We start from the raw sequence: 27,162 nt of genomic DNA, 5'->3' as shown, positions 1-27,162 counted from the left end.
TCATAACCATTATATTTAGAGTTAGAAACTTCTCGAAAATATGTTACTAATATTAAGTTTATCAATAACAAACATAATAAGTACTAAAATTTAAATGAAATAAATTCGAATAGCACCTCAAACTCAAAAGTCAAATCCGCGTAGCCTTATATTTTTTCACATTTTTACCTTTAATTTTTCATAATAAAATAAAGATAACTGAAGCCAACCACCTACAGTGTTAATTTAGATATTTTTATTTAAAGAAGAATCAATTTTAAAAATACGTTCATTATTTCTTAAACAAACTAGAATAAATAAGTACTCCGTCCGTCCCATTTAAAATGGTCACCTTTTTTTTTTTTTTTTGTCTTAATTAAGATGACCACTTTCCAATTTTGGCAATAACCCCCTCTCTTATCTCTCCTCATTAAAATATTCAACTAAATTTTTTCTCTCTACTTTATTCCACCTAACAACACTTCCTAAAATCCCGTACCATTCAAGAACGTGGCCATCTTGAATGGGACGGAAGGACTACTAGGAGTACTATAATAAAATTCAGAGAGAAAAAAGTGGTTTACTAATTGCGTTCGTTTGCATCTACAAAAGGCAGGACCGTAACTCAGGTGATGGCACTTAACTACCAACAACTCAAACGTTACTCCATCCGTCTCCGATTATATATTTTACTCCATCCCATATTAATATGTTTTATATTTGGTCCAAGGGATCACTATAGTAACACCAAAGTTAAAATAATAACCAGGCAATTAGTCTATAGTATATAGACAAACAATTTGTGATACATAGACAAACAATTCTCAACATATGGTTCCAAGCAATCTGTGATACGAAATCAAAAATAATCAAACAATCTGCGACACATACACAAACAAATTTACCACATAGCAAACTAAAGTTGAATCTGATCCTAAATCTAAGACTTTTGATATGGTAAATTGTCATTTTAATTTGGATTGGCAATTTAGTATAAGTCTCGTATTAATATGTCCCATATTGGAGCTAGAGTTGAGCCCGTATGCTCACACAAAATTTGAATTTTGCTACAAATCTTAAAAACATATTCCCTCCGTCCCATTAAAATATAGGTAATGTGTATGACACAAAGATTAAGACAAAGTTGGTAATGTAAGAGATATGAGAAAAATGGTATGGTAAAATAAGATAGAGGATGAGAATGGTAGTTAAAGTAGTGAAAGTGGATACATTATTAAATTAATACTCTCTCCGTTCACAAAAAATAGAACACAATTACCATTTTTGGCCGTCCACTAAAAGTAGAGCACATTCATTTATGTAAAGTTTTCAACAAATAATAACCCTACCCATCATTCTACTAACACTACTTCTCATTCACTTTTTCTCTCTTACTTTTTTTCGCTCTCTCTTACTTTATCAATTCTACATTAAAAACCTGTGTCATACACAAATTGTTCTTATTTTTTTTGGACGGAGGGAGTATAATTTTCCAATATTGGAACGCACATATTTTTGTATTTTTATTGAACGAATGGAAATGGAAAGTGCACGTATTTTTATGGAACAATAATTTTTCATTACAAAATTTTATGGGAAAGTGCACGTAATTTTATGGAAATGGAAACTATAAATTTTAATGCAAAATTGGAATAAATTGTTAGTGGGATGAGTTCACTATTGTAGTGTTCAAGTTCTTCGATCAGAAGATGAGCAGTTGAGGATTTTTCTGCGTGAATTTGTAAGAGGAGATCGACAACCAGACGTGATACGAATCCGGGTAGCGCTAAACCAAGGAAAGTGAAGAGAAGAGGTGACAAAGAGCCAAGCCGCAACTGGGGTCAAATTCGAGCAAATATTCGCCTATCCATATGATGTCCAAATGCTTGTCAAAGACCACCATTGTCTTCTCCATCGAAAGAGCTTCGCGTGAGTACCTTGCACGCCTCAATCGGAGCTCGGATTAGAAAGTTATGGTCGTTTTACAAAAACTGCGCAGTCCAACAAGCAAAACGCCCGACGACAGTGAAAACGCCCGGGCAAGGCCCCAAAACGCCCGGCCGAGCGTTTTGTGTCCGAGAAGACTTCAAAAAGGGGGGATTTTGAATTATTTTGAGTGCATTTTCATATTCCAACCCTAGTTTGAGTGACTTTTCATCTCCCAATCTCCCACATTTATAAATTGGGCCTTATGTATCTTTTGTAATAGATTAGAGATTAGATTGAGAATTTAGATAAAAAGAGTGTCTCCTTTGTGAGAGTCCTTCCCCATGTTGGGTGAGATGAATGTTTGGAAAAATCCATAGCCGGGCTATGGTTACTTTGTGGTTAGCCCGGGGTTAGCCACTTGGTAAATTCACAACTAGCACCATGTAACTAGTGGCGGAGCTTGAGTGAGAGTATACCCTAGGGGCGGAGCTCGAAAGAGTATACCTCTAGTGGCGGAGCTTGAACGAAAGTATACCCTAGTGTCGTGTAGCTAGCGAGTGAGTCGATATAAATGGTTACTTGGATGAAAGTTACCAAGGGTTGCCATCATCTTTTTGGTGGAGGTCCTTCGGTCTTCAAGAGGTCATATGTTCACTCCTCATTTTCTTCCATTTCGATCCCCTTCGTCCATTTTATTTTTGTTCTATCTTTTTGCAATCAGGATCACCTAATGCATTCCCTAATTCATCTCCTACCCCACCCCTCACAAACATATTATATTATAGTGGGGTCCATTCTCATGTTTGTGAGGGGTGGGTGAGGGGTGGGGTAGGTGATGAATAAGGGAATGCATTAGGTGATTCGGAGCGATCTTTTTGTGGGATGGAACACCTATCATTTTTAGTGTAATATTTATTTAAGTTTCAATGTAATGCGTTTTTATGTTTTTGTTTTTACAAGAAAAAGTCTTGGGCTAATTTTGAAGTTTCTCATCAAGACGCCTCTAACCGATCACGCTAACAGCCTGCAGGTATTCAGTAAGTCTCAATTATAGTTGTTTCTTTTTTAAAATTTTTGACCGTTTTATGCCAATATTATTATTTTGCATTTATGCTTCTCAATTCGTCCAAATTGGGTGCGTGGAATTCAGATTTTACTGGTATGATATGATTGTTGCATTGAAGGAGCATCCTTGAATCAAGCTGCTCTAGTCATCAACAAAAAAGTTCTCTCATTGAGTCAGCATTGCACTCAATGATTTTTGATAATGGTTCCTTGTTGCTCTATCCATCATCTCTGTTGGTTGAATTTCGTTCTGATTTTGAGATATAAATGAGTCCATGCCTGCCAGTTGCTCGACTAAATGTGCCACTATTATTGTTATACTCCTGACATCTAAGCTAATACTAACTCATCAATAAAAAAATATTATTGGTAGTGGACGTCATGAGTTTTAACAAATTGGTAAAGTAAGAAAGAGAGAGTGAGGAAAATTAGTTAAAGTATTGTTATTGGAAAATGAGATCCGCATCAATAAAGAGAGATAACTTACTATAAATAGATAGAGACTAATTTTGGTGGATGTTCCAAAATAGAAAACCAGAACTATTTTTATATGGACAGAGGTAGTGTCACAAATGCTGAGAGAGATCATTAGAATGTCACGTAATGTGTCAGCTTACATGGTTGGTGAAATGACACTAGACAGGTATTTTAAGTAGAGAATATACTTTATAGTTATTTAGTTTTCTAGATATGAATATAAGGTAAGTCTCATTTCTATGCTTTGCTGTATCTTGGAGATACTTCGGTGAGATATAGTACTAGTACTTTTACTCTTTTAACATAGCTTCTGTATTTTGCATAAAATAAAGCCACATTAATTTATTTTTCTGTACTTGTCATGGCCATGGAGCGTATCATAAAGAAAAACTTTATTAGCATTACAAAATTCATATGAAGTTCCACAACAATGTACAAACTTACAAAACAAGACACACTGCCAAGCCAAAAAAGTAGAAAATAATGTAATTTTTTTGCAAACACTTGAAAACGAGCCAAATCGAAAAGCTGTAGAAATTATTAAAAATTCAAGCTGTAGTTTAAACTTGTAAAACTTAAAACCATAGTTTAAGTGAAAGCAGAGCTTATTTACTTTCTGGAGTTGTCACTTTTTTTGGAGATTTTCCTGTTATGGCTTTCTTCACCTTGGCAATTGAATGCTTCACTTTTGATCCAACGCCTGAAAGTATGTTGTGAGATTTCTTATGAGCTACTTTCATGTCTGTGTCTCCAGTATCCACCATGACTGGTGCTTCAGAACCTAAGTCTGATTTTGGTTCATGTGATTCATCTTCATCATCTTTCTCCTCATCTGTTTTAACGTGTTCATGCTCAACCTCACCAGTGTTTTCAGCATGCATGTCTTCAGTGTGGTTGGTTGGCTCTTTTTCAGTGGGAGAATGATCTGCCATCTCAGAGGTTCCTCTCGTAGATACCTGAAGAAGGTCTGACAATGAAGGTTTGTCAGTCTCCTCTGATCCAGGCTTCCCTTCTATTTGCTGGTCCTTTCTTTCCTCATTTCCACATTCCTCTCTTTCTTTCTCAACTTTAGATGGTCTCTCTACTTCATGTTCACCTTGGGAATATTCTGTAGATATATTCTTGTCGCCATCTTGGTTCTCAAGAATCAAATACCTGGTATCATCTGCTTCCAGAACGACATGCTTATCTTTCAATGCCTCCAATTCTGTTACATCAGCGTTGGCCAAACCTCCAACATATTGTGGCTCATTCTCAAATGTTTTGATGTCTGAACATTGGGCATGTGGCAAGGCAAGAGGGGAATCAATGTGTTGATTTCCTTCTTTTTTGTCACATTGACCTGTATTCTCTGCAGAACTTTGATGAATGCTTGACTCTGGGACCTTTTCTGTATCTGCAACACAGACACTTTCTAACTGATTAGGGATATTAGATATATGTTTCTCTTCTTCATGGACGTCCGCAGTATCCCTTCCAAGTTTCTGTTCTTCTATTTCTTGCTCTGGAGTCTCGGAGACAGGTGCAGCTTGAATTGGGTTTGCTTCCTTTCCGTCGGTGTCTGTTCTTTCTTCTGATCCAGTTGCTTCTGGGAATGGAACATCAGCCCCCAAATAAATCCCATCTTTTGCTTCTTGCACTTCAGTAGTGATGCATGCACCCTCTGAGAGTTGTTCAGTTAGTGCAGTGTCTTTGGTCTGTTGGTCTTTGGCCTCCAGTGGTGCTCCTTCAGTACTTTCTCCTATCGTTTTTGATGCGGTCATAACGGAAGTTTCATCTGGTGTGGAGGCGTCTGTCATCTCTGTGCATTTATCCTTCAATTCTTCCACCTCTTGTCTTTTTATTACAGTTGCTTCTGGGACTAGAACAGAAACTCCCAAATCAATCCCAGATTTTGCTTCTTGCACTTCAGTAGTGATGGATGCATCCTCTAAGGATTGTTCTGTTAATTTTATGTCTTCACTAGCAGAGGATACTTCACATTCTGTGATTGTTTTAGGATCATCCTCTCCAGAAGACTTTTCTGTTATATATTTTTCATTCTCTTCCGGGGTGTCCTGCCCAACATCACCAATTGCACATTCTGATATGTCTTTGGTTTGAGATGATAAATCAAACTGCTCAGCCTCAACACAGGCTTCTTTATAAGTTTCTTTGGCTTCCTTGCTTTTCCCTTCTGAAAATATCAAATGTTCCTGCAGAGTAGATGTCTAATTAGAAAATGGTGATTACCAATGCATTAATGATGAAATGGGTGTGTTATATTTCTTTCACCTCATCTTTTACCTGCACTTCATCGGAGCTGCACATTTTATCTTCCTTGTTATGTTCCTCACTTTCTCCCCCAGGGATTATTGTTGTTTGGACAGCCTAGACAGCAATTATTATAGGTTATTGAAATTGTACTGAAAGCACTGAAAGTATATATGGCGGACCTGTAATTTCCTATGTATTACAATTTACAAGTGCTACGCTCAAAGCGGTCATCAATGTTGAAAAGTGAACTTTAATGAGTATACCTCTTTATTTAATTCTTGCGTGCCTGTGTTCACACATGCAATGTCTATTTTTGCTGTAGGTTCCTCAATGCTCGTTTCCTGCTCTTCTTGGTGTAGGATTCTCTCAATCACTTCATTTGCAAATATCTTTTCTTTGACCTCTTCTGAAGCCTTTTCATCAGCTTCTTCAGAAACTTTTGGTACCTGCTCAAATATCAATGGCATTTCAACATCACAAGAGTCAGAGCTTTATAAAAAACAGAGTATGTATTTTCTTACTGTTTCTGCATTATTTCCATGTTTTATGAAATCGTATGTTTCTTTGCTGTTTATGTGTTGATCTTTCATAACATCATCTTCTTGGTGACTATCTTTAATTACCTCGACTTCATAAGAACCTTGATGATAATCTTTTATATCTTCGTGTTCTTCCTTGATCTGCATATTGCATCATTTGTTAGGGTTTAATAATGTTCATCTAACAGAAGGAACGAAACAACTTGTAAAAGATGCAGTAGATTAGAAGAATTTACTCTTGGTAATTGTTCTTTCTCCCTTGAAATGTCTTCCTTCATGGTTTCTTTCTTACTCGTAGTTTCTTCTTGTAATATCTCCTCTGTAACAGCTTTGTCAGATTGTAATTCTGCTTCTGCTTTAAGATCTTCTTCCTCTGTTTTTGAAATTATGTCACAATGTTGACCTTGGGAAATAGATTCGAGCCCCGTGTTAGATTCAAGTCCACTTTTGTTTTCCCCAGGAATAAATGCAACTTCATTTGAGTGTGACTCTTCCTTAGTCGAGCTACAAACGTAGTTTTCCTCAACACTTATACTTTCAGCATCTTGACCTGCAGACGAGGGAGTTGTCTCTTTGATTGCTGAAGCTTCTTGCACATTTTTGGTTTCAAGATGTGTAACAGTGTTGTAGGTCGAGTCTTCCTCTAATGCCACATTAGATGTTGAGACTTCCTCCGAAGCCACAGAGATGGGGCTGCTTAAAATCTCTGCACAGTTATTTGAGGCTATTTCTTCTTTGCCATTCACCTCCTTCAATTCTGAGACATTCTCAGATGCAGCATAATCAGGAAGTGTTGTGTCTATATTCTTCTGGTCGTTTTCTGCCTCTCGTTTGAATTCTGCTTCCTTTTCTCCCTTTGGAACTTGGACCTCTGTCTCTGTACATCCTCTTGATTCAATTTCTGCCAAAGTTTCACTTGTTGGTACTGCCAAGGGGCCATCATTTAGCACTTCTATTTTCTCCAAGTCCATTTTGTCACCACAACTATTTGCTTCTCCATCAACTTGATCGCTAATCTTCTCTGAAACCCCAGATCCCATATTGTTACCATCCAACACATGCTCGTTGCTTTGCATAATATTTTCTTCTGGCACTTTCTTGACTGGTGAATCCTGTTGCTTGTCATCGGTAACTTCAGGAATATGGTCAATGATAACTTTATTGACATTCATATCTTCTTTACAGGGGGTCTCTTCGGCTGTTAAGTTTAAGCTCCTTTCCTGTTCCAAAAAGAGTTTTTCAGAACTTCTATATAACAAATTTGATAAATGATTATTTTAAATTATGGATCTTTCTAAAGCTATCAATGTTTACAGGTTTTGAATTAAATTACTGCAATGATTTTAGTTTTTCGTAATAGAGTTTAAAGCCTGCTCTTGATCTTTAAGTCGAGATATATGATAAAGTCTAATGTCACAGGATGATGATCGTTAGTTTAACCTTCTTTGCTAATAGCAATTCTAATATCATAAAATATCATATAGGTTATGTATTCTACATATTCTTACGGACTAATATTTAATACTAGATCCTAAGATCTTACGAATAAAATGTTGTGAACTGTAGCATTCTCCATTCACAGTGTAAGTCAAGTAGTCAACTTTGTTAATCCAAAGATTGTTCAATATAGAATATAATAGTTTGTGTTTTAACATTGTGTGAACTAATTTTGTTATATATACTGAAAGTGTAACTCAACTTTCTTAACAGATTACTTAATTCCAGATAATAAAATAATATTGTTAGTTTCAATATAACAATCTGTTCTTAGTCAATGTGCACTCATAAACTGTGTGTCTGTGCGTATGTATACTGACCTCATTCTTAGGAATTTCATTTTCAAAGATTGTTGGATCAGTTGTTTTCTTCTCTTCATTGTCATTGATGACTACTCCAGGACTTGCACATGGGATTTGTTCTTCTTGAGAATTTGTTTCCCTAATTTTACTTGTACAAGGTTCTATATCCTCAGCTGCAATTCGAGGTGACTCAATAGATAGCTCTTCCTTCATCAACGTAGCTTCAGTATCTTGCTCATTTGGTGAGTCATCTTCCCGTGGAACACTTTTTGCAATATCCTACAATATAAATAGAAGAAGATTACAAACGTTCAATCTGGAAAATGAATTTTTCTTTTATCATATTCTTTAAGCTTGGCTATCTTTTTCATCTACATGATGAAAAAAAAACTTAAAGTAGTAGAGTCCAATTCAATCACCTGAGCCTCTTGAGTTTCCTCGCCTGTTGCATCAGCTGTCTTTTCTGTTATATTGTTACTTAAGATATCTTTCGAATCTGTGATTTTCTCCACAGTGGAACCTAATTCTGTATCTTGACATGGAGAAAATGCCTTGATATCCCCAGTTACTATTTCTGTGCCAATAGGATCGTCAACCTCTGCTACTTCCTTAACTAATGTGCTTTCTGTGATGTTATCTTTTGGAGCATATGAGACTGATGTGCTTTCACTATCCTTTACTGAATGTTCTTCCTGTTCCATTAGTAAGTCATCTACTTGGCTTCGTGAATCTTCTTTAGTGTCCTCATCTGTAGTGGGTGCATAGTTCTGCATCAAGTATAAGATATTTGTTAAATATTTCTTGTTAACTCATTTCCAGCATAACATATCATAACAGTAATTTTTAATTTTTTTTGCTGATGATAGAGTCAGCTTACGACTATGATTCTGGCCTCATCCTCAAGAGTTTCTTGCTCCAGATCAGTTGAATCAAATGATTTTGCATATCTTTCATCACCCATAGTTTCGTGAGAATCTTTAGTCGAGGCTTGCTCTTCTAAATGGCTTGGTTTTCTATCTTGACTTGAAGAAGTATCTTTAACATCCTCATCTACTACCTGCAATGACTCAATATATGCTTCTTCGTTTACATGAGGACATTCTAGTTTTTCCTCATTCTCATTCAAGTTGACTTTTACAGTGTTTTCATTTGCAAATTCAACCTCATGGGTAGTAGTTGGTTCAGCATCATTGATCTTTTCTGCAGGAACTTCTTCAGAAAAAGGTTCTTGTAAGCCACCTACTTCAATGGGTGAGTTATCCTCATTGTCTCCATTTGGAATGCTTATTACAACATCCTGTGAGGATAATTACTTAAGAACGTTATTGAGCTAAAAGAAGAAGTATATTATTGAGTTCTCTTTTCAATAAAAACCTAGCTATTAAATATCCTTGCTTGACTTTAAATTAGCAAACAACAATTGATTGTGTATTTTATACTTCTACTTCAGAACTTACATTGTCTTTATTAGCAGCATCAACAGCAATTTCCTGTGTGACATCACATGTCCCTTGTGGATTAACAGTTAGGATTTGCTCCTCCGTAGGTATTTCCATTTTTTCTTCTTCTTGGACTGGAATACGCCCCTCAGCTACTATTCGAGGTAGTTCAATGGATTCATTTTCCTTTATCAATATAGCTTCAGTATTTTGCTCATCTGGTGAGTCATATTCCCGTGGAACACTTTTTGCAATATCCTACAATATGAATAGAAGAAGATTAAAAACCATGTACAATTTGGAATATTAGTTTTTGTTTTTACTATTATTTAAGCTTGCTATCACCTTCATCTACAGGATAAATAAAAATTAAAGTAGTAAAGTCCAATTGAAATTACCTGAGCCTCTTGACTTTCCTTGCCTGTTGCATCAACTGTCTTTTCTGTTATTTTGTTACTTGAGATATCTTTCGAATCTGTGATTTGCTCCACAGTGGAACTTATTTCTATGTCTTGACATGGATCAAATACCTTGATATCCTCTGTTGCTACTTGAGAGGTGTCAATAGCATCCTCAACCTCTGCTACTTCCTTAACCAACATGCTTTCTGTGATGTCAACTTTGGGACCATCTGATAATGATGTGCTTTCACTCTCCTTTTCTGAATGTTCCTCCTGTTCCAGTAGTAAGCCACCTACTTGGTCTCGTGTATCTTCTTTAGTGTCCTCATCTGGATTGGCTGCATAGTTCTGCATCAAGTATAGGATATTTGTTAAATCTGTTTATCTTGCAGATATGCATAATATATTCTTGTGAACTCTTTTCCATCACAACATGAGATAGCAATTAATTTTCAAAATACTGCCCACTAATTTTCTGATAATAGAGTTAGCTTACTGTTATGATTCTGACCTCATCCTCTAGAGTTTCTTGCTTCAGACCAGTTGAATCAAATGTTTTTGCATATCCTTCGTCACCTATGGTTTCATGAGAATCTTCAGTTGAGGCTTGCTCTTCTAAATGTCTTGATTTTCTATCTTGACCTGAAGAAGTATCTGTAACATCCTCATCTGCTACCTGCATTGACTCAGTATATACTTCTTCGTTTACATGAGAACATTCTGGTTTCTTCTCATTTTCAGTCAAGTTGGCTTTTACAGCGTTTTCATTTGCAAATTCAACCCCATGGGCAGTAGTTGGTTCATCATCATTGATCTTTTCTGCAGGAACTTCTTCTGGAAAATGTTCTTGTAAGCCATCCACTTTAATTGATGAGTTATCCTCATTGTCTCCATTTGGAATGCTTATTACAACATCCTGTGATGATAATAACATAAGAACATGATTGCGCTAATGAAGACATGTATTATTGAGCTCTCTTTTCATTAAGAACTTAGCTATAGATTATTCTTGTTTTTTCTAGAAATTAGTAAACAACAATATTTTATTGAGTTTTCTTTTCATTAAGACTTACATTGTTTTCATTAGCAGCATCAACAGTTTTTTCCCGCGTTTCATCAGTCCCTTGTGGATTAGCAGTTAGGATTTGCTCGCCAGTAGGGATTTCCACTTTTTCTTCTTCTTTGACTGGACTACTTTCTGTGCAGGACACTGCTGGAGCTTCCAAAGAAGGTATGTTTTCACTCTCATTTTGCTCCTCTTGTGAGCAATTTACTGATCTGTCACATTGATCTGTGTTCTCGACAGAACTTTCATAATTGCTTGATTCCGGGAGCTTTGCTGTATCTGCACCACAGACACTTTCTAACTGATTAGGGATATTAGATATATTTGTATCTTCTTCATGGACGTCCTCAGTATCCCTTCCCGGTTTTTGTTCTTCTATTTCTTGCTCTAGACTCTCCGAGGCAGGTGCTGCTTGAATTGGGTTTGCTTCCTTTCCTTCACTGGTCTCTGATCTTTCTTCTGGATCTCCCTTCACTGGATTTTGATTGTTTGACATTCCAAATGATTCCTTACAGAATTCCTGGTCCAGGACATCCTCGCCAGTATCTCCGACACTTTGAAGATTCACTGCATCATCTATTCCTGCCATCTTCACTTCAGTATGCCTCATATTTGATTCTTCTGGAAAGTCACGAAGTTTGGCCTGTTGGTCTTTGGCCTCCACTTTGGTTCGTTCTGTACTCTCTCCTATGCTATTCAATGTGGAAATCTCCGAATTTTCCACTGTTGCCGAGGTGTCTGCCATCTTTGTGCATTTATCATATAATTCTTCCACCTCTTGACATTCCGATCCAGTTGCTTCTGGGACTGGAACAGCAGCCCCCAAATAAATCCCATCTTTTTCTTCTTGCACTTCAGCAGTGATAAATGCACCCTCTGAGAGTTGTTCAGTTAGTGCAATATCTGTGTTCGGTTGGTCTTCGGCCTCCAGTGGGGCTCCTTCTGCACTTTCTCCTATATTTTTTGGTGCTGTCACAACGGAAGTTTCATTTGGTGTGGAGGTGTCTGCCATCTCTGTGCATTTATCATTCAATTCTTCCACCTCTTGACTTTCTATTCTAGTTGCTTCTGGGACTGGAACAGCAGCCCCCAAATCAGTCCCAGCTTTTGCTTCTAGAACTTCAGCAGTGATGGATGCATCCTCTGAGGACTGTTCTGTCAATTTAATGTCTTCACTAGCAGAGGATACTTCACATTCTGTGATTTGTTTAGGATCATCCTCTTCATAAGACTTTTCTGCTGCATATTTTTCATTCTCTTCCAGAGTTTCCTGCCCAACATCACTAATTGCACATTCTGATATGTCTTTGGTTTGAGATGATAAATCAAACTGCTCAGCCTCAACACAGGCTTCTTTATAGGTTTTGTTGGCTTCCTCCTTGCTTTTCCCTTCTGAAAGTATCAAATGTTCCTGCAGAGTAGTTGTCTAATTATAAATTGGTGATTACAAATGCATTAATAATGAAATGGGTGTGTGCTAAATTTCTTTCACCTCTTCTTTTACCTGCAGTTTGTCTGAGCTGCAAATTTCATCTTCCTTGTTATGTTCCTCATTTTCTCCCTCAGGGATTATTGTTGTTTGGACAACCTAGACAGCAAGTATTATAGGTTATTGAAACTGTACTGAAAGTATGAATGGCGGACCTGTAATTTCCTATGTATTACAAGTGCTACGCTTCAGAGTGGTCATCAATGTTGGAAGTGAACTTAAATGAGCATACCTCTTTACTTGAATCTTGAGTGTCTGTTTCCACACATGCAATGTCTAAGTTGTGAGGATTTTCACAGTCTATTTTAGTTGTAGGCTCCTCAATGCTCGTTTCCAGCTCTTCTTGGTGGAGGATTCTCTCAATTGCTTCATTTGCACATATCTTTTCTTTGACCTCTTCTGGAGCCTTTTCAACAGCTTCTTCAGAAACTTCTGGTACCTGCTCAATGATTGGCTTTTCAACGTCATAAGACGCAGAGCTCTATAAAAAACAGAGTATATATATACCGACCTCATTCTTAAGTGTTTCATTTTTAAAAATTGTTGGATCAATTGTTGTCTTCTCTTTGTTGTCATTGATGACTACTCCAGAACTGGCACATGGTATTTGTTCTTCTTGAGCATTTGCTTCCCTAATTTCACTTGAACAAGGTTCTTTTATATCCTCAGCTACTATTTGAGGTAACTCAATAGATTGGTCTTCCTTCATCAACGTAGGTTCAGTATTTTGCTTATTTGGTGAGTCATCTTCCCGTGGAACACTTTTTGCAATATTCTACAATATAAATAGAAGGAGATTACAAACTGTGTACAATCTGGAAAATGAGTTTTTATTTATCATATTCTTTAAGCTTGCTATTCTTTTCATCTACATGGTAAAAGAATCTTAAATTAGTAGAGTCCAATTGAAATCACCTGAGCCTCTTGACTTTCCTCGCCTGTTGCATCAACTGTCTTTTCCATTATTTTGTTACTTGAGATATCTTTAGAATCTGTGATTTGTTCCACACTGGAACTTGTTTTTGTGTCTTGAGATGGAGCAAATGCCTTGATATCCTCAGTTGCTACTTGAGAGGAGTCAATAGGATCCTCAACCTCTGCTACTTCCGTAGCCAATGTGCTTCCTCTGATGTCATCTTTTGGAGCATCTGATACTGATGTGCTTACACTATCCTTTACTGAATGTTCTTCCCGTTCCATTAGTAAGTAATCTACATGGTTTCGTGAATCTTCTTTAGTGTCCTCATCAGTGGTGGCTGCATAGTTCTGCATCAAATATAAGATATTTTGTTATATGAATTTATCTTGCAGATATATATACATTCTAGTTAACTCTATTCCAGGTTCCAGCATAGCATGAGATAGCAGTTAATTTTTCAAAATTTGTTCCCTAATTTTCTGATAATAGAGTCAGCTTGCTAATATAATTCTGACCTCATCTGCAAGAGTTTCTTGCTTCTTCAGATCAGTTGAATCAAATGACTTTGCATATCTTTCATCACCCATGGTTTCATGAGAATCTTTAGTTGAGCCTTGCTCTTCTAAATGGCTTGGTTTTCTATCTTGACCTGAAGAAGTATCTTTAACATCCTTATCTGCTACCTGCAATGACTCAATATGTGCTTCTTCCTTTACCAGAGAACACTCTAGTTTTTCCTCATTTTCATTCAAGTTGGCTTTTGCAGTATTTTCATTTGCAAATTCAACCTCATGGCTAGTAGTTGGTTCATCATCATTGCTCTTTTTTGCTGGAACTTCTTTAGAAAAAGGTTCTTGTAAGCCATCCACTTCAATTGGTGAGTCATCCTCACTGTCTCCATGTGGAACGCTTATTACAAGATCCTGTGATGATATTATGATAATAACTTAGAACGTGATTGAGCTAAAAGAAGAAATATTCTATTATTGATTTCTCTTTTCATTTAGAACCTAGCTTATAATTATCCTTGCTTGACTTGAAATTAGCATACAACAAATGATAGTGCATTTTCTACTTTTACTTCAGAACTTACATTGTTGTTATTAGCAGCATCAACAGTTATTTCTTCTGTTTTATCACATATCCCTTGTGGAGTAGCAGTTAGTGTTTGCTCCTCAGTAGGAATTTCCACCTTTTCTTCTTCTTGGACTGAACTAGTTTCATCACCTACTATTCGAGGTAACCCAATAGATACATCTTCCTTTTTCAATATAGCTTCAGTATTTTGCTCATTTGGTGAGTCATATTCCCGTGGAACACTTTTTGCAATATCCTACAATATAAATAGGAGATTAAAAACCCTTTACAAATTGGAAAATGAGTTTTTGTTTTTCCTATTCTTTAAGTTTGTCATCACTTCCATCTACATGATAAAAAAAAAACTTTTTAATGTAGTAGTACAATCCAATTTAAATCACCTGAGCCTCTTGAGTGTCCTCGTCGGATGCATCAACTGTCTTTTCTGTTATTTTGTTACTTGAGATATCTTTCGTATCTATGATTTGGTCCACAGTGGAACTTATTTCTGTGACTTGACAAGGAGCAAATGCCTTGATATCCTCGGTTGCTACTTCAGAGGAGTCAATAGGATCCTCAACCTCTGCCACTTCCTTAACCAACGTGCTTCCTGTGATTTCATCTTTTGGAGCATCTGATAATGATGTGCTTTCACTATCCTTTTCTGAATGTTCTTCCTGTTCCAGTACTAAGTTATCTGCTTGGTCTCGTGAATCTTCTTTAGTGTCCTCATCTGGAGTTGCTGCATAGTTCTGCATCATGTATAAGATATTGGTTAAATCTGTTTATCTTGCAGATATACATTCTTGTCAAATTTTGTTAAAGATCCTTGCCTGTCTTGAAATTAGTGCACCACAATTGATAATGCATTTTCTACTCCTAATTATACTTGAGAACTTACATTGTTTATATTAGCAGCATTAACAGTTTTTTCATGTGTTTCATCACATGTCCCTTGTGGATTGGCGTTTAGGATTTTCTTTTCAGTAGGGATTTTCACTCTTTCTTCTTCTTTGACTGGACTACTTTCAGTGCAGGACACTGCTGGAGATCCCGAAGACGGTATGTTTTTACTCTCATTTTGTTCCTGCTGTGAGCAATCTTCTTGGACTTGCGTACTCTCTTTTTTGTCCTCACATTGAATATTCTGCTGGAAGTCCAGATCATTTGTTATCTATTTAATACATGGAATCATATTGGTATGATACTAAAGTTTTAATGCTAAAATGATGTTCAAACAAGAACATAAAAGTAAATGCAAAATCAGTTTTTATTTTGACTAGTAAGTAGAACTGCGGAGAAGGTTTATACCAAACTGCTGCCAACCAACCCAAATATTAATGAATACTTATGTTTTTTTTTTTTCCTTCTAAAAGTTGATTAATAATGGTTCCCCGTTTACCCCTGTGTAATGATGAAGATAATTAATAAGTTTGATTCTCACCTCATGGTTAGTTTCAACCTCCAAAATAGTTTCACTATCAGCTATCTCCTCTGTGTTATCATCCTTGATTCCTTCAAGAGGCCTTTGCTCATTTGGAGAACTTATTTCTCTCTCTTGACCCAAGTGGGTGGTCTCAATCTCCTGAGCTACCTCTTGCAAGGACTCAAGAGATGCCTCTTCCCTGATCACACTGCCTTCAGTAGAAGTCTCAATCTCCTGATCTGCCTCTTGCAATGACTCAAGGGATGCTTCTTCCTTGATTAAACTGCATTCATTGATTTTTGGTGACTCCTCAATGTTGGCATTCTCACTCGAAGCTCCGTTCAGTGGATTCTGTGACCCAACATCTTCATATGGCATGTTATCTTCCTTTCCATACTCCGATATATTTTCTACAATATCCTGTGGCAAGAATAAAAATCATGAAACTTCTATTTGCCAAAACTCCGGAAAAGGATGATGTTGGTCATATACTTTTTGGGTCAAGTTTAGCCAGCTATTGTTTACTTGTGTCATTATAACCAACTCAAATATCGTTATCCGTAGTTATGTTTGCATCCGGGGAATTTAATAATCAATAATCAAGATATTTCACAAGTTCGATTCTCACCTTATCCTTATGCGTTTCATCCTCTTCCCCTGTTGTATTATTAGGTATCTCCTCTTTGTTATTGTCAGTGATGGCTTCAAGATTTGTAGTGTGGCTTTCCTCATCTAGAGAACTTATTTCCCTGTCTTGACTTGAAGGAGGTGTTTCAATATCCTGATCTGCTACTTGCAATGACTCGAGGGGTTCTTCTTTCGTGATCAAACAGTCTTCAGTAATTTTTGTTGACTCATCATCATTGGCATTCCCTGCTAAAGCTTCGTTCAATAGATTTTGTGAACCAACTTCTTCAATTGGTATCTTATCTTCCTTGTCACAGTCTGGAATTTCTTTTGCGACATCCTGAGGTAAACATAAAATCATATAAGTCTATTCATTAAAAATCGAAAGAGTGATGCCTTAATCCTTTTGTTTAGGATCAAGTCTAGCCATCTATTATTCACTAAGGCTTAAATAAGAAAATGATGATAAGTTAAGTACATTATTCACCTTTGTCTCCACATTTTCCTCATTTGCATGAGTCGCATCAACAGATTTTCCTACCTTGTTAGTTGAAATTTCTTGTGGATCTGAATTTGAGGTTTCTTCCTCGATGGATTCGTTTATATCTGAAACTGAATCATGTTGTTTAACATCATCAGGCTTGACTTGCAAGGAGTCGATAGGCGTCTCCACATCTGATTCTTTCTTCACATAAATACTTTCTGTATTCTCCCCATTTTCCAAATCAGGTTTTATTGACTCTTCGCAAATTTTGCTTTCATCAATATTTTTTGATTCCATGACATCGGTTTCCTCTGCTGGAGCTTCTATCAAAGATGAACTTTGATTGTCCTCTTCCATGCGTTCCTCATGTTTCCCTGCTGAGCTATCCACTTGGGTTACCGCATTCTCTTCAATGTGCTCATGTGGAGTTTCTGTGGCTACATTCTGCAGCAAGATAATACATAAATTGATAAGATATAAGCTATAGGGAATATATTTCTGTTTATTTATTTTCTTCTTGCAGACACGTATCAATGTTCAAAATTGTATAATTGTAAGAAAAAAAGTCCACATTCTACTTTTGATGCTTAGTCGTATGTACCTCAAGAGTGAGATCATGCTTTTCAGCGGCACTTGCGTCAATTAGTTTGTCGCTTATGATTGTTTGGGAGTTCTCCCCTAAGCTTTGCTCTTCAAGTGAACAAGTTAATTCTCTAGCTGCACTTGAAGTAGATGTTTTATGATCCTGAGGCTGCAAACTCTCTTTCTTTGGTGTAGTGCAGTCTGTACTTTTCTCATCGTTGAGCAATTCAACTTTGCTTGCAAATTCGTCGCTAGGTTTTGGCTCGAGCAGAATAGACTCATTATCACTGGCCTCATCTTTTGAAGTTTCAATTAGTGACAGTGTTTCCAATTCCTCTTCCAAATTTATATCACGTGTCAATTCTGAGTCAGCCACTTTGATCAGCAAGGCCTTGCCACTATCCTCATTTGAGACATTCTGCAACATGGACAAGAAAACTAAATATAATGATGTATCTGCTCAAAGGGAAAAGAATACTCTAGTTCCTTTTTTTTGGAGGGTTCACTATTGACTAGCTGAGTAATGGCATAATTCAGTTCAAAATATGATTTTCACCTGTAATTCTTGAGTATTAGCTGCATCAATTCCTGTTTCATCACTGGGCATTCCTTGTGAATTTTCAGCAGGGATTTGCTCCTCGAGGATACCTGTTACTTCTGTGCATTGATCGAAATCAGATGTTTTTATATCTTCAAGTGCTGCATGTAAGGATTCTACAGCCTTTTTGCTCTGCACTTCTGCCAGCAAAACACTTTCAGTGTTTTCGTTCTTTTCAAACAATTCTTCTCCACTTGGTTCCGCATCCTTTAGAATACAACAAGAAGAATAAGGTCACTTTTTTTAGTACTTTTATATTTATATGATGAAGCTAGTTGTTATAAAATAATAATAGTAATATATATATGACCAGTACCTCAACATTTTCTTCCTTTTCTGCTTCTGCATCAACTGTTCCACCTTCTGATATTTTGTCTACTGAATCAGGTACTTTTGTTAGTTCAGAATCTAGATGCATATCTCCTTCTGTTATAGATTCTGTCTTCGGTGGCATACTCTCCACATCCATCTCATCAACACAAAACTCAGCTTTCTTTGGTTCTCCATCCTCAGCACGAGCCTCATGCAACAACGTTGATGCATCACTGACTTCTAGTGCCAAAGGTGTTTCGTCACTTTCCTTTTTCGAGTCATCTTCCTTTTTAGTTTCTGAACCTTCCAGTTCAACCAATGAGTTTCCTACAGCATCCTCAGTCGAAAACAGATTCTGCAGAATTAATAAGAAATTATTAACTCCATAAGTTTATTGATAATATTACTCTTTTCAAACTGAAGCCATATATCTCTTTGTAGTATAACTCCGATGTTGTACCTCACTAACTTCCTTGTGTTTATCAACCTCGTCAATTATTTTTTTATCCTGATACTCACTAGACACTTCTTGTATGACCTCATTCATGGTTTCCTCTTTGGGAGAACCAGAAACAATTGGCAGAAAACACTGCAACAAGTGAAACGTTAATTTAATAACGGCCGTAAATATATGTATTTTTCTATTAAGAATAAAGCTATGAATCTTTAAGTGTGTCAGTGACTGAGTAAAACAGAACTTGATAAAATTGGTGTATCAACATGAAAGGTTAATTTACTAAGAGAAATGTAAAAGTTATTCTTATTACTACTATCCTTGATTTAGAATGAAGCTACTATTCTTCAAATTTGTCAGTAGAGGAAAAGAAATCAACCTAGTTCTTAGTAGGAATGTTTGCTATTCATACCTCACGACTGTCCTTCTGTTCCTCAGTTGCATCAATTGTTGCTTCCTCTGGCTTAATTGTGCTGTTTTGTTGGCTTATGTTAGAAACTTCAATATTTTCAAGGGGCATATGCAAGGATTCCGTGGTATTTTCTGTTTGCACATCTTCTGTCACCGAAGTACATTTTGTACTTTGCTCATTTTCAGACAATTTAGCTTCTCTGTGGTCTTCATCCTGTTCCTTGACTTCACCTGTGTCTACGTCTGCTGAGACGTTGTCATTGGTGCCCCATGTTGACGCTTCTGTCAATGGCAGCCCCTCGCTTTCCTCTTCTAAATGCTCACTATGATCTATTTGTGAGTCTTCGACTGGGACAGCTGAGATCTCCTCAGACTTTTCTGTAACCTTTGTGCCACTATAATCTGTAGCAGCATCTTCTAAGGTTTTCTGTACGGCCGTTTCCACTTCATTAGGGAGCGATGAGTTTAAGTCACTCTTGCTCCGTAGTTCGTCACTGTTAGAAGTCTCAAGTGCTATGATTGCTTCTCCAGATGTACTATTTTCAACACTTTTATTATTTTCCAATTCCTCCTGTTCCGAGGTCTTCTTATTGACGTCAGATTCCCCTTCCTTAGAGACTTCATTTGTGAGATTACATAAAATATCCTCTTCTGTTGGTTTCTCATCCACAGATTTGTTGTCTGTTGTTATCACTGGGATATTTGACTCCTTATCTTTAGAACCTTCAGAGATGCAAGGTGTATGAGACTCAGTTTTCTGTAATATCTCCTCTTTAAGCGCAGCATCTTCGGTAAAGCAATCATTTGTGCCTTGATGATCGCTACTTGTGTCTTGAGATAGCTGAGTCACCACCTTCGCGGTGCCTATATCAGGATCAACAAGTGTATCTCCCACTTTGATTTCTGAGATCACAACTGTCGAATCCGCACTGCACACCTCTGATACCGCATCTATATTTCCATATTTGTCAGTGTTGTTGGATTCTTCAGTACTCCGTTGGTTTTCTTTCGCAGATATGTCTTCATTTTTGGCCAATTCCACTGGTCGCTCAACTAAAGTATCAAGGCCGTCTTTTGATGTTTGATCTGTCTTCTGAAGAAAGAACAAAAACTATCAAGTCCATGAATTTAATGATTAATCATCTATTTTTTTCAGAGAGAAGCTGTATATTTCAGTTCGTAATGTTTAATCTTGTACCTCAAGAACTTCCTTGTGATTGTCAACCTCCTCAATTATTTTTTCATCCGTATGGACATTCGTGTCTTCGTGTAGAACTGCATTCATGCTTGGCCCTTCGGGGGAACTTAAAGCAATTGTTGGGAAAATCTGCAACAAGATGAAAAGTTAATATACTGACTTTAGTACATAAGTTACTATTATTATTATTGCTATCTTATAGTAGTAGTAGTATTTTTTTTTGCAAGTGTGTTATTAAAGCAACCAACTCATTTCTTCATAGGAGTGTTATCCATACCTCAAGACTTTCTTTATGTTGATCATCTGCATTTATTGTTGCTTCATTTGCCTTGATTGTGTCTCCATGTAGAGTTACATTTATGCTTTGCTTCTCCGGAGGAGCGTTTATGCTGTCTTCTTGGCTCAGATCAGACACTTCAATATTTTCAGGGGATTCATGGGAAGATTCCGCAAGATTTTCCGTATGCACGACTTCTTTCACCAAAGTACTGGTATTTTGCTCATCTTCAGAAAGTTCAACTTCTTTGGAGTCTTTGTCCCCGTCTTTCACATTATCCATGGCTTCATGGGCAGCGTTGTCAACTGGCCCCTCGGTTGATACTTCTGTCAATGGCAGCCTCTCACTTTCATCTTCAAAATGCTCATCACGTTCTATTTGTAAGTCTTCAACTTGGACGGGTGAGCTCTCCTCAAACTTCTCAACACGCTTTGGGTCATTATGACCTGTAGCAACATCTTCCGAGGTTTGAGACTGACATTCTACATCTCCATGGTCTTCTGACGCTGTCACAGACTTGTCACCTTTCTGTGCGATCGTTTCTTCTTCATAGAGTGGTGTGTTTAACTCACTCTTGCTCTCTAGCTTGTCGCCATTAGAAGTCTCGAGTGTTGTGATCGTTTCTTGAGGTGAAATTTCTTCATGGCTTTCTTTCTCCGCAGTTGTGTTGAGATCATGTTCAACGCTTCTCTCATTTTCTATTGACTTTGATTGGATATCCATCTTCTCACTTTCGGAGATGCAAGGTGTATGAGACTCGGTTTCTTTGCTCATGAGACTAGATTCCAGTAATATCTCGTTCGCAAGGGCAACATTTTCGGTGCCATGATGGTCGTTGTTCGTCTCTTTAGATACCTGAGTCACCCCTGCTGCATCATCTTTATGATGGGCATCAATTGTATCTCCCACCTTCATTTCTGGGGCGACGGCTACTGATGAAACCATGCTGCATTTTTCTTCTGGTACCACACCTCTGTCTTCTTCGTCATCCTTGTTGTTTGATACTTCAACATTCTGTTGGCTTTCTTCTGCGGACTCAACGACCTTACTGGCATCGGGTGCAACACCATTTGCTTCGGAACGAACCTCATTAGTCAAGGGTGATTTTAAAAAATCCTCACCCTTAATCATAGGAAGTTCATTGTGTTTGTCATCTTGGTCCTGATTTTCTTGGGGGACTTCACTCACAGAGATTTTGACAATAGTATCTACAACATTTACAAGTTGCTCCACTCTCTGCCATGTTGGATAACAATAGCTATTTGTCAAAAATGTGAATAAAAGACTTACATGCTAAAGGAGAAAGTTCTAGTAGTATTTTAAAAGGAGCAACATAACATTTTCTATCATTGTAGACTTAAATTCTGTAAACTATGATATGAATGCCTATCAAAAGTATGTCTCGCTTGCCTGGCTAAGTTACTTTTATTGATCGATTTTTGTATACATATATTCATGGAGTATTTTTAAAGTGAAACCGCAAAACCAATCTTATTCTTTAGATAGTGTAATCCGATGATTTACACATGTCACCTGATATTTAATAAATTATACAGTAATTTTTAATTATTTTAATGAAAAATGGTACACTTATCCATTAAAGCTAAGCTAGTTGTGAAAGTGAAATAAAACTATCTGAGTTGTGTCATAGAAACCTATGGCATAGATTATAATATAATACATGCATAATAATACTATCACAACTCAAGATTTAATATGTACTATTATGTTTTGTTAGATTATAATACATATTTGATCCTACACATATTAAGTCTGTTAAATCCTAATGCATAACTAGAGATCAAATCGCCACCATTTGATAAAAGATACTCCCTCCGTCTCAAGATAAGTGACCTACTTCTTTTGGGCACGAGATTTAAGGAATGGTATTTAAATAAGTTAAAGTGGAGAAAGTAAAGTATGAGAGAGGGAAAAGTAGAGGAGAGAAGAGAGAATAAAGTAGGTGGAGAATAAAGTAAGAGAGATGACTTTTTGCTAAAAATAGAAATAGGTCACTTATAGTGGGACACCCCAAAAAGGAATACAAGTCACTTATCTTGGGACGGAGGGAGTATTATCCAAAAGAATCGAATCTGAATTATTTGACCTCAATATTAACTATTTTACCAAGAGGTCAACATAAATAATTAAACCTAATTTATGTCTTATATTGATATTATTGCATAGTTCAGGAACTAAATTTAAATTTATAGGGACTAAATTTGTAGTTCTCTTTTTATTTTTCTAATTCTCCAAATTTATATTTTTATTATTTGTAAAATAAATAACTCAAAATTTAATGATTACTTGATTAAAATTCTTAAAATTACTTGATTTAAATTTTTAAGAAATTTAATGTGAATAGTAGTGGAAGGATGAGATAGAGTTTTAAAATTTTAGATGTGGTGTATACGGATGTCAATTTAAGAGTGTTTTGATTCATTCCAATGGTAAAATAGTCATTTAAATTGGCAGCAATGTTTTCCTTTTGAAATGATCTGCACTGTCTACGTATGGAAATCGTGTAAATCTGATCTAAAATGGCTACGAAATGACCTAATTATACCCATGTATGGACTTAAATCGGCTATGGAATGACCTTATTCCCATAAATTATACTCCCCTCGTTCCACAATAAGAGTCACATTTTGTCATTTTTTAGTCCATTTCACAATAAGAGTCACACTTTATTTTTACCATAAATGATAAGTAGGTCTCACATTCCACTAGCTCACTTCACTCACATTTTATTATAAATTCAATATAAAAAAAAATGGATTTCATATTCCACTAATTTTTCTAACTCACTATTCTTTACAATAAGAGTGACTTTTATTGTGGGACGGAGGAAGTATTACAATAAATTAATAAAATGATTATGTTAACCCTGATATAAAATAAAATAATCTAAACATGACCTCCTTATTTTTAAAATCGGAAAGTTCTGATCATTCCATTTTTATTTAATGATTCATACTTAATCTCTAGTTATGCATATTAAGCTTTACTTATCTATTGATCACACTACCCAGGGCAATGTTATAAAGCCACCATACTTCAGTGCATAACTAAAGACCAAATTTCAATTACTAGGTAAAAAAATTAAAAGAAGAGATCGTGTTTTAAAATTGTCTGATTTCAACCCGGGGCCATTTTAAGGCATTTTTTCTAGTTCATTTCAGAAAATATAAATTTTAAAAACTCAGAGATCATTTTTAGACCGTTTAGTTCATTAAGAAAATTTGGATTTGAAAAATAAGGATGTTATTTTAAGACCATTTTAGTTCATACACACAATTTATTTAAAATGAAGTAAGTAAACTGATCTTAAAATGACTTCCGTGTTTTGGAATGAAACAAAATGCCCTTAAAATGTCTTATGCATTTTCAAAATCTGCATAGTCACATCCTTCCATTTTTTGATCTAGTGATTGAGATTTGGTCTCTAGTTATGCATTAAGATGTGGTTATACATTGATCATTATCTTGCATATATATGTATAGGGATGTAATCAAATGCAAACTGCAAAGTATGATCTGGGCCATTAGGAAATGTCAACAGATGACAAAATAACATGACAAAAAAGTGTCAACAGAGTGTCGACGGTTGACGCTATGTTAACATCAAAATTTTGAAATTTTAAACTGTGTTTGACACTATGTTGAGGAGTTTGGAATTCGTACAATATATAGAGTTTGCATTTTAACATGACCCTACATGCATATGTATTAGCTATTGTCTATGGACTCACTAATTCTTGATAACTATATCGTGTGTATATTTTCATCCTATTGATCTGGCGTGTGTGATCCGAGAGTTTCAAAGCTCTAGCATAACTATGAGATATCATACCATATAATTCCAATTAAGTCGTAAAAACAAAGTGAACCACTAAGTTTGAACACAAGGTTTCCTGATTGAGATCTAGCTTTAAATTTTTTGAAACTATACAGCTTTGTTTCTGAGTTACTACTTTTCTCTTCTTTAAGGATTAGCTGACTAATCTATGTTTGGAATTTGCTCATAAAATCCGAACATAGATGAGTTATCTTCCATACCAAACATGCTTATAATCAACCAAGAAACTAACGTTTTGCAAAGATTTTAACATTAGAAGAAGCACAGAGATATGATTCAAGAACTTTAATTTCATATTTCATGAAGGATCATGGCATACTAAATTCATTCTGATCAATGAACAAGTATTGATCAATTCTCTTCCATGAATATGAATATGATCATAGCTTCACTTCACATATAGGCAATATTTTGAAAAAGAACATACTATTAAAATTCCAAGAGATGTTGAGCATTTGGAGTTAGAGATGAAGAACAACTTACTGCTTCACACACCGGTATTGGAATCACGATATCTGCATCGGTTGCCATCTCCGACGACACAAGTTAACTGCGATCGGAGCTCAAAATATACGTGCTAGTTATTTTCTCAAAAAAAAAAAGGTATAAATAGAGGTGTTTTAAAGAAATGATCATGCATTGTAGATTTAAGCCTTTTGTAAAGTTGCAAAAGGTGACAAAAAATGCCACTTCACCTTTGCTATTACTACTATTTTAGTTGGCTAGAGAGTGACAATGGTCCTAGTGAATGTGATATTTCACTCCCAACTTGGTTTGATGAAAAAAATAAATTGAAATTACTCATTCTGAAATAGGATCAATTATTTTGGATGCTCACTTATTGCTGATGCTGGAAACAATAACAAAAGGCCATGTTCTGATTACTATTATCAATTTATCATTGTGGGACAATATTTCATACGGTTTTTGGACGTTATTTATAAAAAGCTGCACAATATTCCTTTAGTTTCAAGATCAAATAATTCCCTTGTGATTTTGGGAGAATGACTGTCAAAATAGGGTATCAGTCTTTAAAACTATTTAACTTTGGCCAAAATTTGGTATTTAATACGAACTTTAAAATTAAAATTGGTCTAAAATATTACAAACTTTACATTTTATTTGTTATTCCCACGGCATGTCAATCATTATATCCGACCAACTTACATCCATTTTTTATCCTACTTGACACTATAAAATCAACATGATTTTCTACGTGTCTTTTTTTCCTACTTGCACGAACTTAAGAATTAATTGGTCTAAAATATCATAAACATTGCACGGTTATCCACATAGAATAAGTTTTTTGGACTGAGTTGAAAAATAACAAACAAAATATAAAGTTTGTTATATTTTAGACAAATTTCAAAATTAGTGAGAAATATTAAAATTTAGTCAAAATTCATGGTTTTAGAAACCAGTATCCCATAAGAATATACTAACATAGACAGTTTTTTTTTTACGTAATTAAAGTAAGATGGATAGTACATTCAAACATATTTGGAGATCAAGTAATTTTTCCTTGTGATTTGAGGAGAAGGTTATTTTGTTTATGATTTAAGTACACATGGTTAGTCCAGCTAATTCTAGATGGAGCCAAAGGTTATATTCTAGGGATGATGATGGTTAACACTTTTTAATTAAATAGACACGTCAAATGAATTGTAAAGGAATCTTACTTTTTAATGAAATCAAGAGGCAAGAACAATGTGTGGTCAGATTGGTGTGCTATGCCCCCTTTTTATTGATTTTTTTAGTGACTAATTATTGGTGGTAGAATAAATAGGAGGATTTAATATTATTTATACTTTTTCACATGCTCACTTTGCTTAGTCTCTGTGATCTCCTCTTTTTAACATAACGTTCATTTTGTACCCATTTAATTATTTCATAAAGTTGATTGTAGATATATACTTTTATAGTGAATCATTAATGGTATTGCATAGTATTTAGTGTACTTAATTAATCACTTAATACTAAAATGACATTGGTAAGATCAGCAGCTTTTGTATTTCTGCAGTTATAATATTCTTTATGAGTTGCAATTCAATGAATTTTAAATCATAATAGTATTTTATAAAAATTAAAGTTCTAAAAGTTAATACTATAAAAAAAAGTCTTGTGTGGACAAGTGACTATTTGAGCATAACTCTATAGTTTTACTGATTAGACTATAGGCTGCACTACTTTAAAGCCTGAAACCTTAAAGGAGTAATCTTTAATGATAGTGATAAAATAGTGTACAAATTTTGACCAGGTTAGTTCTGTGTCAGGTTGATTATTGTGTTGTTACAAAACTTAAAATTCGACCATACCAATATAAGGTCTAATAAATGCTATGCTAGTATTATCAATGATTTGTACTAAAACAGGTAACAAAATAATCAATCACGAAACTATGTTCACACAAATCTTTTTAGTAAATATTACTGGTTTGTTCTGTTTTAATAATTTACAATTTGAAAACCACATCCTCACAAACTTTTTTGAAATATTAAT

The 27,162-nt window shown here is 35.7% G+C and overlaps 1 protein-coding gene across 13 annotated transcripts; it reads right to left on the bottom strand.

The window, feature by feature from the left end:
* Window positions 1-3,825: 3,825 nt before the first annotated feature.
* Window positions 3,826-25,292, bottom strand: LOC125194027 (uncharacterized). 13 transcript variants are annotated; one of them, XM_089070069.1, is made up of 32 exons: window positions 25,147-25,292; window positions 20,805-22,040; window positions 20,528-20,656; window positions 19,331-20,422; window positions 18,925-19,053; window positions 18,469-18,819; window positions 18,111-18,359; window positions 17,574-17,972; window positions 16,976-17,416; window positions 16,490-16,828; window positions 15,880-16,281; window positions 15,337-15,585; window positions 14,837-15,187; window positions 14,452-14,691; window positions 13,874-14,281; window positions 13,355-13,705; window positions 12,951-13,214; window positions 12,672-12,893; window positions 12,443-12,538; window positions 10,958-12,361; window positions 10,381-10,800; window positions 9,882-10,232; window positions 9,502-9,741; window positions 9,207-9,341; window positions 8,922-9,101; window positions 8,464-8,811; window positions 8,063-8,323; window positions 6,482-7,465; window positions 6,228-6,386; window positions 5,970-6,152; window positions 5,725-5,820; window positions 3,826-5,645 (listed from the first exon to the last, which is right to left on the bottom strand). In XM_089070069.1, exons 1-32 carry the CDS (start codon window positions 25,192-25,194, stop codon window positions 4,056-4,058), a joined length of 13,347 nt encoding a protein of 4,448 aa, XP_088926195.1. In that variant the 5' UTR covers window positions 25,195-25,292; the 3' UTR covers window positions 3,826-4,055. The 13 variants fall into 13 exon arrangements, with proteins under 13 accessions (XP_088926195.1, XP_088926198.1, XP_088926187.1 ...); XM_089070072.1 differs by lacking the exon at window positions 16,490-16,828 and adding an exon at window positions 16,909-16,918 and having other exon boundaries at window positions 8,922-9,341; window positions 15,880-16,016; XM_089070061.1 differs by having other exon boundaries at window positions 8,922-9,341.
* Between the last annotated feature and the right edge of the window lie 1,870 nt (window positions 25,293-27,162).

Source organism: Salvia hispanica, chromosome 4, assembly GCF_029641045.1.
Source record: "Salvia hispanica isolate PSC_SH4W2 chromosome 4, Shi_PSC_v1, whole genome shotgun sequence".
Taxonomy (NCBI): Eukaryota; Viridiplantae; Streptophyta; class Magnoliopsida; order Lamiales; family Lamiaceae; genus Salvia; species Salvia hispanica.
Note: the sequence above shows the minus strand (reverse complement) of the source record. Positions and strands in the feature narration are given on the sequence as shown.